This window comes from Melozone crissalis, unplaced genomic scaffold (genome assembly GCF_028551555.1).
Source record: "Melozone crissalis strain CALT ecotype California unplaced genomic scaffold, PUWL_Pcris_2 ptg000027l_1, whole genome shotgun sequence".
Lineage (NCBI taxonomy): Eukaryota > Metazoa > Chordata > Aves > Passeriformes > Passerellidae > Melozone > Melozone crissalis.
In genome coordinates this window covers 56,085,929-56,097,830 of record NW_026535805.1, presented here as the reverse complement: position 1 = coordinate 56,097,830, position 11,902 = coordinate 56,085,929, and the positions used below count along the sequence as shown (strand labels likewise).

Sequence of the window (11,902 nt, the reverse complement as noted above, 5' to 3'; positions counted from 1 at the left end):
AAATGTGTGTACAATGAGCTGTGACAAAGTGCTCTGAAGATTGTGGTCTGGTAGGAGTGTGCACACCTTATGTACAACGGTAAAAAGGCCCTGGAAAAATGTAATTGTAGCCTGTTCACGTTTCTCCACCTCCACTTCCTAAAGTTGGAAAAAGCTCATATTGCCCCCTACTGCAGTGCAGAAGAAGTGTCTCTGGACTGTTTTTAGCAAAACCTTTCTGTTTCTTTGATCAAGACACTGGAAATGTTCCTTGTTGAGCAAAGCCTTAGCATGTTGGCCAGCAGACTTGATTGTTTGATCATGTTACGGTGAAGAATGAAAATACAATTGAGCACTGAGGCAAGTACTTGTACATTGACTTTTCAGCAAAGAATAAAGTACAGATTTGCATGGGGACTTTGCTTACCTGATCCTTATTTCACATGCTGTTTGAGGCATGATTTAAAGGAGAGATAACCAGGATCACAGTCCAGCAATGTGCTGAGTGATTTTGAGGTCGTGCTGGATACTATCCATTACTATTGCTTGCAATGAGATTCAGGGATAATCAAACTTGGCATAATAAATTACCAAGATAAGATGGGTAATGAAAGAATGTGAAGTGCAGAAGATAGGTTTGTGCTTCTCAACAGCGTTCAGTGTGACTTTTGTAATTATTAACTAAACCTTAAAGCCTGAGGTAATCCTTATTCAAATGCCTTAATCCTTTTTCAGATTCTCTCCTTACAACAACATCTCCTGTCTCCTAACATTTCCACAATGAGAGAAAGGAAGGCAACAGATCCACTCCATTCATCCACAGGTCTGACTGAAGGGAAGGAGAAGTTAAGACTGAAACAAGAGGTCGGCCTGATTAGCGGCGTGTCATTAATTGCAGGTACCATGATAGGCTCAGGGATCTTTATGTCCCCTGAGTGGGTACTGCACCACATGGGGAACCCTGCCAGCAGCCTGCTGATCTGGGCAGCATGCGGTCTCCTGGCCATGTTTGGAGCCTTGTCGTACGCTGAGCTTGGAACAATAATTAAAGAGTCTGGAGGAGAATATATTTACATTTTGAGGATTTTTGGTTCCTTTCCTGCTTTCCTTTTCGCCTACACTTCTGTCATCCTGGTGAGACCAGCTGGTTTGGCAGCTGTCTGTCTGAGCTTTGCTGAGTACGCCATTGCGCCGTTCTACCCAGGGTGCTCATCTCCACAGGCTGCCGTCAAATGTACAGCTGCTGCCTGCATCCTGATTTTAACTATCATCAACTGCCTCAATGTGAGGCTGGCAACATCTGTTATGAACATTTTTACAGCTGCCAAACTCTTGGCTTTGTTGGTGATCGTGGTGGGTGGGTTGGTGCTGCTTGCCAAGGGACAAACTCAGAGTTTTCAGAACGGTTTTCAAGGCACCACTGCAGGTATTGGGGCAGTTGGAGTGGCGTTTTACCAGGGGCTCTGGTCCTATGATGGATGGAACAACCTAAATTATGTAACTGAGGAACTGAAGAAGCCTGAGGTGAGTGAATGAGCGAGCAAGCTGGGTTTTACATACTTAACCCTGCTGTTAATATGTTTGATTTTATCTGTGATTGTGTTAAGAGTGGTAATCAAGGGATTTACAGTGAGGGTGGTGAGACACTGACACAAAAGATTTTGCAGATGCCCCATCCCCAGAAGTGTTCAAAGCCAGCTTGTGTGGGGCTTTGAGCAATTTGGTGTAGTGGAAGGAATCCCTGTTCATTGCATGGAGATTTGAACTAGATAATCTTTAAGGTCCCTTCCAATCCAAACGATCTTGTGGTCCTGTAAAAGTCCTAAAATAACCCATTGACTGGAAAGAAATTATTAGGCAGCGCTTGGATGCTTTGGAGATGAAGTTTTTTCTTAGTGTTTAGAGGATCTCACTGTAGACACCTAGATTTATTCAGAAAAGCACTCACTGCTATAATCCATAAAGGATTCTTAACAACATGTATTTTCTTAAAGACTTGATCCATAATCTATGCTTTAGAAAACTACTTTATCTCTCTCTGTTCCATCGAGGGGCAACTTCAGAGCAAGCCCAGCCTCACTGGAAAGGGAATCTAACTCTGTGAACAATCCCCATCTTTAAACATCTATATTTTAGCATTGTGCAGTCCATGCTATAGGCACTGAAGTAGCTCATCTGCATCTCACATCACCTTCTCTGTGCCATATTACCCATTTTCACAGATCAAACACTGCAGCAGTGAACAACTCTTATTTTGCAAGAGTTGCGTGAGTGCCGAGTTTTAGAGTGTGCTTTGTACCAGTGCAGCCCACGAGATCCTACAGATAAAATGCAAATACACAGTTAAATATTAACCTATATGGCAGCAAAGATCCCAGGGCCACTCTCTTCCACAAGATTGTGAGCGCTGATATTCAGGCCCTTCCAGAGTGGAGACACCACCATTAGGAATTGCTGTATCTTGTCCTGTGTTGAGAATGGGGAATGCAAAAACTGATATTTCAGGTTCTTAGATACCTACAGTTGCCATTTCCCAGTATTTTCAGTTGCATAAGACACTGTTGATTTTATTGAGTCTTTAAATGATCCTGTGGTGTTCTAAGACACAATCCTGCCACTAAGAAAAAATAAATATTTCCTTCCTAGTGCAAATCCCCTTTGAGATTTTGAAATCAAACCCCTGTTTTGATTTAAACCGTAGAGTAGTTAAATGTGATACAACATACAGTGGAACTTTGTCCAGGGCAGTGAGGTGTTTATGGGGAGATGCAGCACACCAGGACACATAACATACTAATAACAAATAAATCAATATTGAAATAATCAAGAAATATGCAAAAGGCATCTTAGGCAGCTACAAATCCAAATCTTTTTAATAAGATTTGGTGGGTTCTTTTTGTTTGAATTATTTTGTTTGTTGGTTGTGGGTTTTTTCAGGCTAACTTTGACTGCTGTGAAAGCTGCCATGTGAATCTGGATCTATGTCTTGTTCTGAGGAAAGGTTTAGGAAGTGGAGGAATTTCAATGAGAGATGTGGGTGGTGGCAAAACCAAATCAAACAAAAAAAGCACAGTGCTGCACCTAACACTGCTGTCATCCCTTTTCCAGGTGACCCTTCCCAGAGCTCTGATGATTGCCATTCCTTTGGTTACGTGCCTGTATTTGCTGGTAAACGTGAGCTACCTGGTAGCCATGACTCCCACTGAGCTGCTGTCTTCAGGAGCTGTGGCCGTCACCTGGGGGTGAGCTCTGCGTGGGGCAGCACGGGCAGTGCAGCTCTGAGAAACACTGGTTCTCTCCTGAGTTTCAGGAGATCTAAATGTTATTCCCAGAGGGAATGGCAGCACTGCATTGGTCAGGCCATGTTACAGAAAAGAAAAGGGTGACTAAGGTGCTCAGAGGGCTGAAGCACATTGCTGTCTGAGAGAGCTGGGGCTGTTCAACCTGGAGAGAAAAAGCTCCAGGGAGACCTTACAGCATTTTCCAGTGCCTAAAGGGGTTACAAGAGAGCTGGAAAGGAAGTTTTTACAAGGGTATGTAAAAGTAGGACAAGCAGGAATGGCTTCAAATTGAAAAAGAGTAGGTTTAGATTAGACCTAAGGAAGAAATTATTTACTGTGAGGGTGGTGAGGCACTGGCACAGGTTGCCTAGAGAAGCTGTGGATGCTCCATCCCTGGAAACATTCAAGGTCAGGTTGGAGGGGCTTTGAGCAACCTGGTCTAGTGGAAGGTGTCCCTGCCTGTGGCAGGGGCTTAGAAGAGAATGATCTTCAAGGTCCATTCCAAATTGTTCTATGGTTCTAGGGTTCTATGAGGCCAAGGCTGACCAGCTCCATCTGGCCATGGTTTCCAAGGTGCATCTAGGCTGCCAAGATGGCACATTCCTTACTCCACATTCCCTTTGTTTACACTGGGAACCTGTAACTCCCCCAACTCATGTTTTACCTCATGGAAAGTGTCCATAAGGGAGAGGTGAAGGTCACACCAAGAGCATCTCCCCACAAGCACTGGGAATGCAGCGAGGGTACATATCCAGATTTGGAACTGAGAAATTTTGCACATTTTAGATATTTCCAGGAAAACTGAGAGGGCAATGTGCTGTCCTGCTAATGCAGAGGCAGTGGGTTGGGAGTGAGACAGGAGTCAACTGGCTGAATGCTCTCTACTTTGCACCTGGAATTTAGAGCAGATCAGAGTCTTTTGTCTCAGTTTCTCCCTCTGTGGGGAAATGGAAAATTGCACTGATCTCAACACCTTTGAGAGCTGCTATACACAGGTTAGGTAGCCTTTGGTAACTGCAACTTCAATTGGCTTGTGTTTTTCCAGAGCTGCACAGAAACAATTTCTGCCTTTCCTCAACCTGAAGTATTTGGTGACATTAAACAATTTCTGTACAAGATGAGGAATTTAGGAAGAGAAGGAAGGGACCATCATGAGAGGTATAGACATCATCAATGATCTTCCACCAGAACATCCAGCCTTATTCTAAATATTTCCAAAGACACAGAATCCCTGATAGCACTAAATGAGTTGTCAGACAGAAATGATGACATGGTGTATCCACAGATTATGTGCTGCTCTTCCTAAAAAGTCAGCAGCAGCTTTGCTTCTGTGTGCATTTCACAAGATCTCCCATTTGAAGATCTGACTGAGCTCTTGCTGGATGTGTTCTCTAATAGCCTTTCACATCATTATGAGTGGGAGCTTTTAAAGGTCTAGTGCTTTGTTTGAGTATGTTACAAAGCCTCACTAAGCTGCAGTGTCACGAACTTTCCCTGCACTTCCTTTTCCATCATTCCTAATTAACAAGTTATTTGTGAGCTTCCTCCTTTGTAAGGCATCTCCTTTTCCTGTCTGATTAACCTTTTCACCCAAGAGTGCAATTCAGGAAGAAATATTGAACTAGTGACAGGAAATCTGGGCACTCAAAGGCTGGGGAACAGGTAGGGAGCCAGTCTGAGGAGGAGGTGAAATTTGTGGCTCACAAACAAGACACGCAGCTATTCAGGCCATTAAGAAAGAATAGGAGGAGCATAAAGAAGCCAGAGGAGGACTTGTCACATTTAAATGCATTTATTCCCTATATAAGAGGAAAACTGCCAGAAAGAAACATTGTTCAGTAGTGAGAGGTGCAGCCACAAAAGGAGCTCAGGAAACTCTTCCCAGCGTTTCTTTGATGACAGCAATTGAACAGCAACCACAGGTTTCAGTTTGCTTGTAAATAAAGTGATCTTAAAAAACATTTGAGTTTTGGATTTTTGCCAATTAGATAAACAGTGTTTGTGTATGTGATAATTACCCCAAACACCAACATTTATTACTCAATTAATGCTCTTAATGCTGCTTCATTCCAGAAGACAATCTTCACTTTTAGGTGAGAAAATTATCATTCCTTCCAAATATTTACCTTGAACTCTGTAACTCTGCTACTTTTTCTGTTAAGTAGAAACAGAAATGTCTGAACATGTTGTAGAACCAAACATCTGGAATTCAAATAATTTTTTTTGGCTTAAGTCAAATTCACAGAAGAGCAGTATTAGGTGCATGTGGGATTAAAGGGTTAAAATCCTATGCATATTCAGGAAGAGGTTGTAATGCAGAATATTTCTTCCAATGCGATGGGAACAGTTTTTCTGTGATTTCCGAGCTAATATTATTGGTTGTGATAGCAGTATCTTCAGGTGTTTTGCCACAGCTTCAGTACACAAAAAAGGTGGTTTTGCCTGTTGTGACCTCTTTGTACACCATTGCAGTGCAGACAGAATATATATATAGCAGGAAGAAAAGCTGTCAGACAAGACAAACTTCCAAGTCACTAAATAGTATGGGAATTGCAAGAAGACTTTAAATCATTAGAAAGACTTCAGAAAAAGATTCTGTACAATACAGAAATAATGGAGTGATGTAACCTGTCTGGTTCTACAGTGAGTATTCAATACATCTATGAACTGCATCTTGTGCTGTGAACTCTTTCCCACCTCAGGGACAAAGTCCTGGGCAGCTGGGCATGGCTCATCTCCCTGTCGGTGGCCCTGTCCACGTTTGGTTCCTCGAATGGGACGTTCTTCAGCGGAGGCCGCGTGTGCTACATTGCTGCCAGGGAGGGCCACATGGTGAGCACAAAGAAAGGGCTCTGGCTTGCTTTGAGCAACTTCACCTTCCTGTCACACTAAAGCAGAGAGGAAAATACTGTGTATGTTCAACTGGAAGAGTGATAGCTCTTCAAGGGGTTTGTTCCTTGCTCATTAATCCCCATCTCTTTCAAATGTAAGGTGTATTGTCACTGTCATATTTTCTGAAAAATCCCTTTGCCCAGGATTCCTCTCCTGGGAAGCTGAGAAGCCTCAGAGAAAAAAGAAAATAATAATTATCTGATTGCTTCTCCTGTGTTTTGCTGCTTTGGAATGTGGAGATTGTTTATCCAACAAGTGGTTGTTTGATTGGTTTGATGTGAATTGTTTTTACTTAATGACCAAACAATCTGGAGATTGTTTATCCAACAAGTGGTTGTTTGATTGGTTTCATGTGAATCGTTTTTACTTAATGACCAATCACCATCTGGCTGTGTTGGGACTCTGGAATAGGTCACAAGTTTTTCATTAGTATTTTGTTAAGCCTTCTGTAAGGATCCTTTCTCTAGTCTTTAGTAGAATAGAATAGAATAGAATAGAATAGAATATATAATATGCTTCTAAGAACAGGGAGTCAGATTCTCAATTGCTCCTTCGTCTTGGGGACCCTGAAAATACCACAGTGTATGTTGTCTCTGGGCTTTCTTTTTCAGTCAGGTGCTTTCAAAAAGATAACATATTCACATCTAGTCTGAATTTTAAGAACAGCTTTGAAATGAACCACTCAAAAATGGCTGCATTGGAGCACCAGGCAGAGGCTGTGGGGTGAGCTAGTCAATATACCTGCCAGGAAAGGAGAACCTGGCCATGCTTGTGTGTTGTAAGGCACCTTTGCTTGCACTGGGAGGGTAGCCCAGCACCAGCCAGCTGCCTTTGCAGCTGTTATACTGACTATACAGGTTGGTCTCAGGGGTGATCCAGCCTTCACATGGGTAGTCCAGCTTAGATGCAGAATAGGATATCTCTGCTCTTCAAGCTTCGTAGCAATTACAAGGTGATACCAAGCCTTACATCTCTCCTAGCTTGGGTTTATCATTGGTTTTGTTAGGTGGGCCAAATCTGGTAACCCAGTGGAGGTCAGGCTGCTGCAGTTCCCTCCTCCCTGGTCCAACCAATAAGTCCAGCATGTATTCCCAGCAGCCACACACACACAAATACAGGTATCAAACATATTTATATACACACATACATACATACCTGTGTATCTGTTTATGCATTCAGAGCCAGCAGGGAACATAGAGCTCCACATACAGGCATACCTGGGGCTCACACAAACACCAGCACTAACAACACCAAGGGCCTTTCATTCCCTCTCTGGCTGATCAGGGGTCTGTTAGTGAGAAATATATATAAAACATATGTACCGTGTGGGTCCCTCCAGCAGCTGGGCTCAGATACTGAGCTCCTGGATCCCAGTCTCCCCAGTTGTGCTGTCTAGGCTAACAAGTCCCCCAAGGTTGCTGCCACATCCCAGCTGCTGATACAGACCCCCCTCACTCACAGGTACACCTCCACACACACTTAACCACACTGCTCCACAAGGAGGAGAAAAAAGGCCGAGCTGCATTTGTCCTCTGTTTTGAGCAGGCCTCTTGTGTTCCTCCTGAACCTCTCTGCTTTTTTTGGTCCTTCCCACCCACAGCATCTGGCATTTCTGTCCTCAAGTGTGAAAGCACTGAAATAGGTTGCACACAGAGGGTGTGGATGCCCAATCCCTGGAAATTTGAGGCCAGGCTTGATGGGGCTATGAGCAGCCTGATCTAGTGAAAAGTGTCCCTGTCTACAGCAGGATGCTGGAATTAGATGATCTTTAAGATCCCTTCCAACCCAAATCATTCTATGAATCTGTGATTCCACACCAGCTCCAGCTCCGCTGCTGGTTCATACCAGGGAATCTTTTATGCATATGAATGACCAGGTTGGTGGAGATGACTGGAATGGTGGTTGCTGGTTTTGGTGGTTCCTGATTTCGGTGGTTATTGGTTCCTCAACCTCTCTCTCTGAGGATAATGCCTGCTCTATCATGGCAAGCTCTGTGCTGAGAAGTGCACAGATGGTCTGAATCTGACCATACCAAACTATGAGCTGAATGCTTATGCCATTTCTCAAACACTCACCTCTAGCAAAGGTCCTTCATGATATTTTGGTTGGGAATTAAAAATAAAATAAAATAAAATTTTAAAAGCAGCCTTTCTCATTAAACTTTGCCAATGAAACAAACAATAAAGAGGCTACTAATCCTGAAACAAATCCTGGTGTAATTTATATTCACATAAATGTTTCAGGACTAGTTCTTGTCTCATTTTGCAGTCATCCCAAGAGAAGTCAAGCCCCAGAGAGACATGACAGAGGGCAGAATAGTGGGCCCATGGCAAAAGGTCCTGATGGTGCTCTAATTTGACTCATTCTGTCACATCAGTAGTTTGAAAACCTCATTTTGCCTGCTCAAACTGATCATGCTTGATATGAAACCAGTGAGACACAATAAAAATACCCTTGAAGGAGTTTCCTGTATTTACACTCCTTGGAGTAGGTCTGGTTGTATACAGTGCTTATTTGCTGATTCTGAATGGCTCTGGCTGCAGGCAAAGCTCCCACTAGCAGCTGAGGGGGATGAGTAAGGAGCTCTGAGTCCATGAAATGATGATGCTTTGCTTTGTTTTTCAGCCAGACATTCTGTCCATGGCTCATGTGCGACGCCTCACGCCCTCCCCTGCTCTACTGTTCACATCTGCCATGTCTTTAATAATGATAATATCAGGGAGCTTCACCAGCATTGTCAACTTCTTCAGGTATGTGTGTGTAGGGTTTCTGTTTGCATCCCCTGTGCTCCTGGGTCTTACATTGTTTATAAGTATTTTCTTGCATTATCCTTTTGAGCCTGGGCTATTGCTTTCTAACCAATACTGGGGAGAGGAGGAGGGAAGAAGGAAAAGAAAGAGATTGGGAACCAGCACCTTTGCAATGCATGAATGCTCCTGTCACTAGAGACTTGACTGAATGTGATTCATCCTCATTGAATCAGTAATGTTCAGATAATTCTAAAGTTCTCGTTGTTTGTGCTAGAAAGAAAATTAATGGAGGAACTACTAAATTTATATCAATATTCACTTTTTTAATTAGAGATATGCACATCTGGGATCTGCAAGGCAGGACTGACATTCCTGGGTGATCTCACCCCAAGTGTAATGCTGTCTAATTTTTTTTTTCTTTTCTTCGAGTTTTATGGCATGGCTTTTCTATGGAATGACTATTTCTGGGCTCCTGTATTTAAAAATCAAGAAACCAGAACTGCCAAGATCTTACAAGGTAAAGTAATAACATAAAACCCTCAAATATTTCCCTATATCGTTCAAATGACTATGAGAACATTTAGAGCAAAGAGTGAGCACTGGTGGCTTACAGATTCAATGTGGTTGTCCTTCCTTTTTTAATTTCAAGTTTTGTGTCCGCAAAGTCAACAAGGGGTGAGACAGTGTGAACATACAGGCATAAGTCAAGGTTGAATTCTCTGTCTTGATAAGCTAATAATGCTCTGTCTCCTCACTATGAAAATATATCTACCATATCCTCTTTCTTTCTAAAAGATTTAAGTGGTAAATGAAGGATAATTCTGATCAACATTGTAATCACCTGTCTATACTCACAGACTGCGCAAACTCCTTGGAGGGTAGCCCAGGTGTTAGAACCTTGCAGAGGGAAAAATAACTTAGGTGGAGTGCCCCAAGTTCTTTGAGATGACATAGGGACATATTTGTTCCCCACAAAACAGATAAAAGGAGGGAAATGAAGAGTCACATGTTCTTCCCCTGATGTCATGAGTGAGCTGATCTTCAATGCTTCCTCAGTGACTGAGGATTATTAATGAATGTACAAGCCACCCTCCTTTGCGGAAGGGTGGCTTCAAATTGAAGTTTAAATGCTTTCTGATCAGGCTTACAGAAACTGCCTCTGAGATTGCCTGTCCACCTGTCTTCAATACACAGATAAAACTTTTTGTGCAAGGGTGCTAAGGTACAGTTGATTTGAGTACAATTGCTCTGTGTTTTGTCTACAGCTTGGCTTTGAGATGCAAGGTAGTAGGGAGAGCAAGAACAGGCCTGAGAGTAAACCCAGCAGTTTACATCTTCAGGTCTAGAAGGGCAGGAAAGACCAGGGGTTAAGGTGTGATATGGTGGTGTAGCTCTTGCAGGGATGTTCAGCCCTGGGGTGGGGGTAGGCTGGGAAACAGGATGTCTGGATTAATTAGTATTTCTTGGCAATACCTCAGGTTGCAGAAAGGTTTCATCTACAAAGCCTTCTGCAGAAGTTCCAGGGTTATCCAGACACACAGAAGCCCAGAATTACATGAGTCTTTATGCTGATGTTTTGCCTTCACAGGTCCCAATTATCATCCCCATAATTGTGCTGATAGCAGCTGTGTACCTGGTGTTAGCTCCCATCATTGATCAACCCCAAATAGAGATCCTCTACATCGTCCTGTTCATTTTCAGTGGCATCATTTTTTATTTCCCACTGGTTCGCTTCAAGTACCACCCTCGCTTCTTACAGAGAGTCACTTTGCACCTCCAGTTGTTGCTGGAAGTTGCTCCAACTACCAGGGATGCAAACTGAGAAAACATCCTTCCTTCATGTGGCTGCCTGCACCTCATGGTTTATCCCTAGGTTTTCAAGGCTCAGAAAATATTCTTCTGTAAAGAGCAATGAGTGGAATGCGAGTGACACTAAATGTCCAGGTGAGATGGACTGTAGCTATGACTCCTCATGTTTCCCTAAAATTCTGGGGACATGTCTTTCTCCTTTTCAGCATTGCCTTGGCATTACATACAGATTCCAAAGGAATATGTGCTTTTGTATTTTTCATCCCAAAAAGGGCTGTTTCTCAGGATCTTATCTCTTATTTCAAGATAAAATGCAGCAAAAGAGAGACAATGAAATATTATTCATATAGCAGGCTGAGTCCCATAGCTATTTCTGGCAATGCCTTTAATTATTTACACCTAGTTCTGCCCACTGTGACTGCAGAGCTTCTCAAATCAATAAAGAAAAGGCTCACCATGGCCACAAGAAATAAACCCTTCTTCGCTCAGGTATTCACTCTGGGAAGATTATGCTTCTTCCAGTTCCAGGTGCACAGTGACAACAGTCCTTTCTCTGTCTCAGAAACCATCCCACATGTCCCACAGAAAACCCTCTGACATGAGACAAGAAGTGCTTTAAAACTCTGTCAGTTTACTCATTGAGAATGCACTTGTCATCTGGGATCCATCCAAGTACCAACATTCACCCATGTTCTTCCTGTGACCCCCCTGAAGAAAAAAAAACTTATTTTGTGACAAAGTAAGGAGAAAAAAACCCACCAAAAGCCCTAGAGCATATGTACCAGCAAAACACTCTGACTAGGAATTAAAGAAACCACATACTGGGCTACAGTAGGAGAAGTGTGGCCAGCAGAGCAAGGAAACACTCTGTCTCTTTGGACTCAACCCCTGAAATCATGCATCCATCTAGTGTTGGGCCCTGCTGCTCAAGGTGGAGTTGTGAAGACGACCTGGGCCCTTCTTTATAATGGCAGCTCAGAGCAGGGGTCACAAGCTGTGGCTTGAGATGTTCAGGCTGGACTTAAGGAAACGTGCCCCATGAGGGCAGTGCAGCATTGGAGCAACGTGCAGAAAGGTGGGGACATCTCAGTTCCCTTGCATTTTCTACCACAGCCATTTCCACCAATTTCTGTGATTCTGAAGGCACAGCACAAAAGTCACAGGCTGTGCTCTCACCCACACCTAGCACAC

General features: G+C 43.2%; 1 protein-coding gene across 1 annotated transcript; it reads left to right on the top strand.

Annotated features, from left to right (window-relative positions):
* The first annotated feature begins 759 nt into the window (after window positions 1-759).
* LOC128939409 (b(0,+)-type amino acid transporter 1-like) lies at window positions 760-10,724 on the top strand. The gene is made up of 6 exons (XM_054280350.1): window positions 760-1,503; window positions 3,088-3,221; window positions 5,963-6,092; window positions 8,778-8,902; window positions 9,332-9,419; window positions 10,491-10,724. Exons 1-6 carry the CDS (start codon window positions 760-762, stop codon window positions 10,722-10,724), a joined length of 1,455 nt encoding a protein of 484 aa, XP_054136325.1.
* Window positions 10,725-11,902: the final 1,178 nt, after the last annotated feature.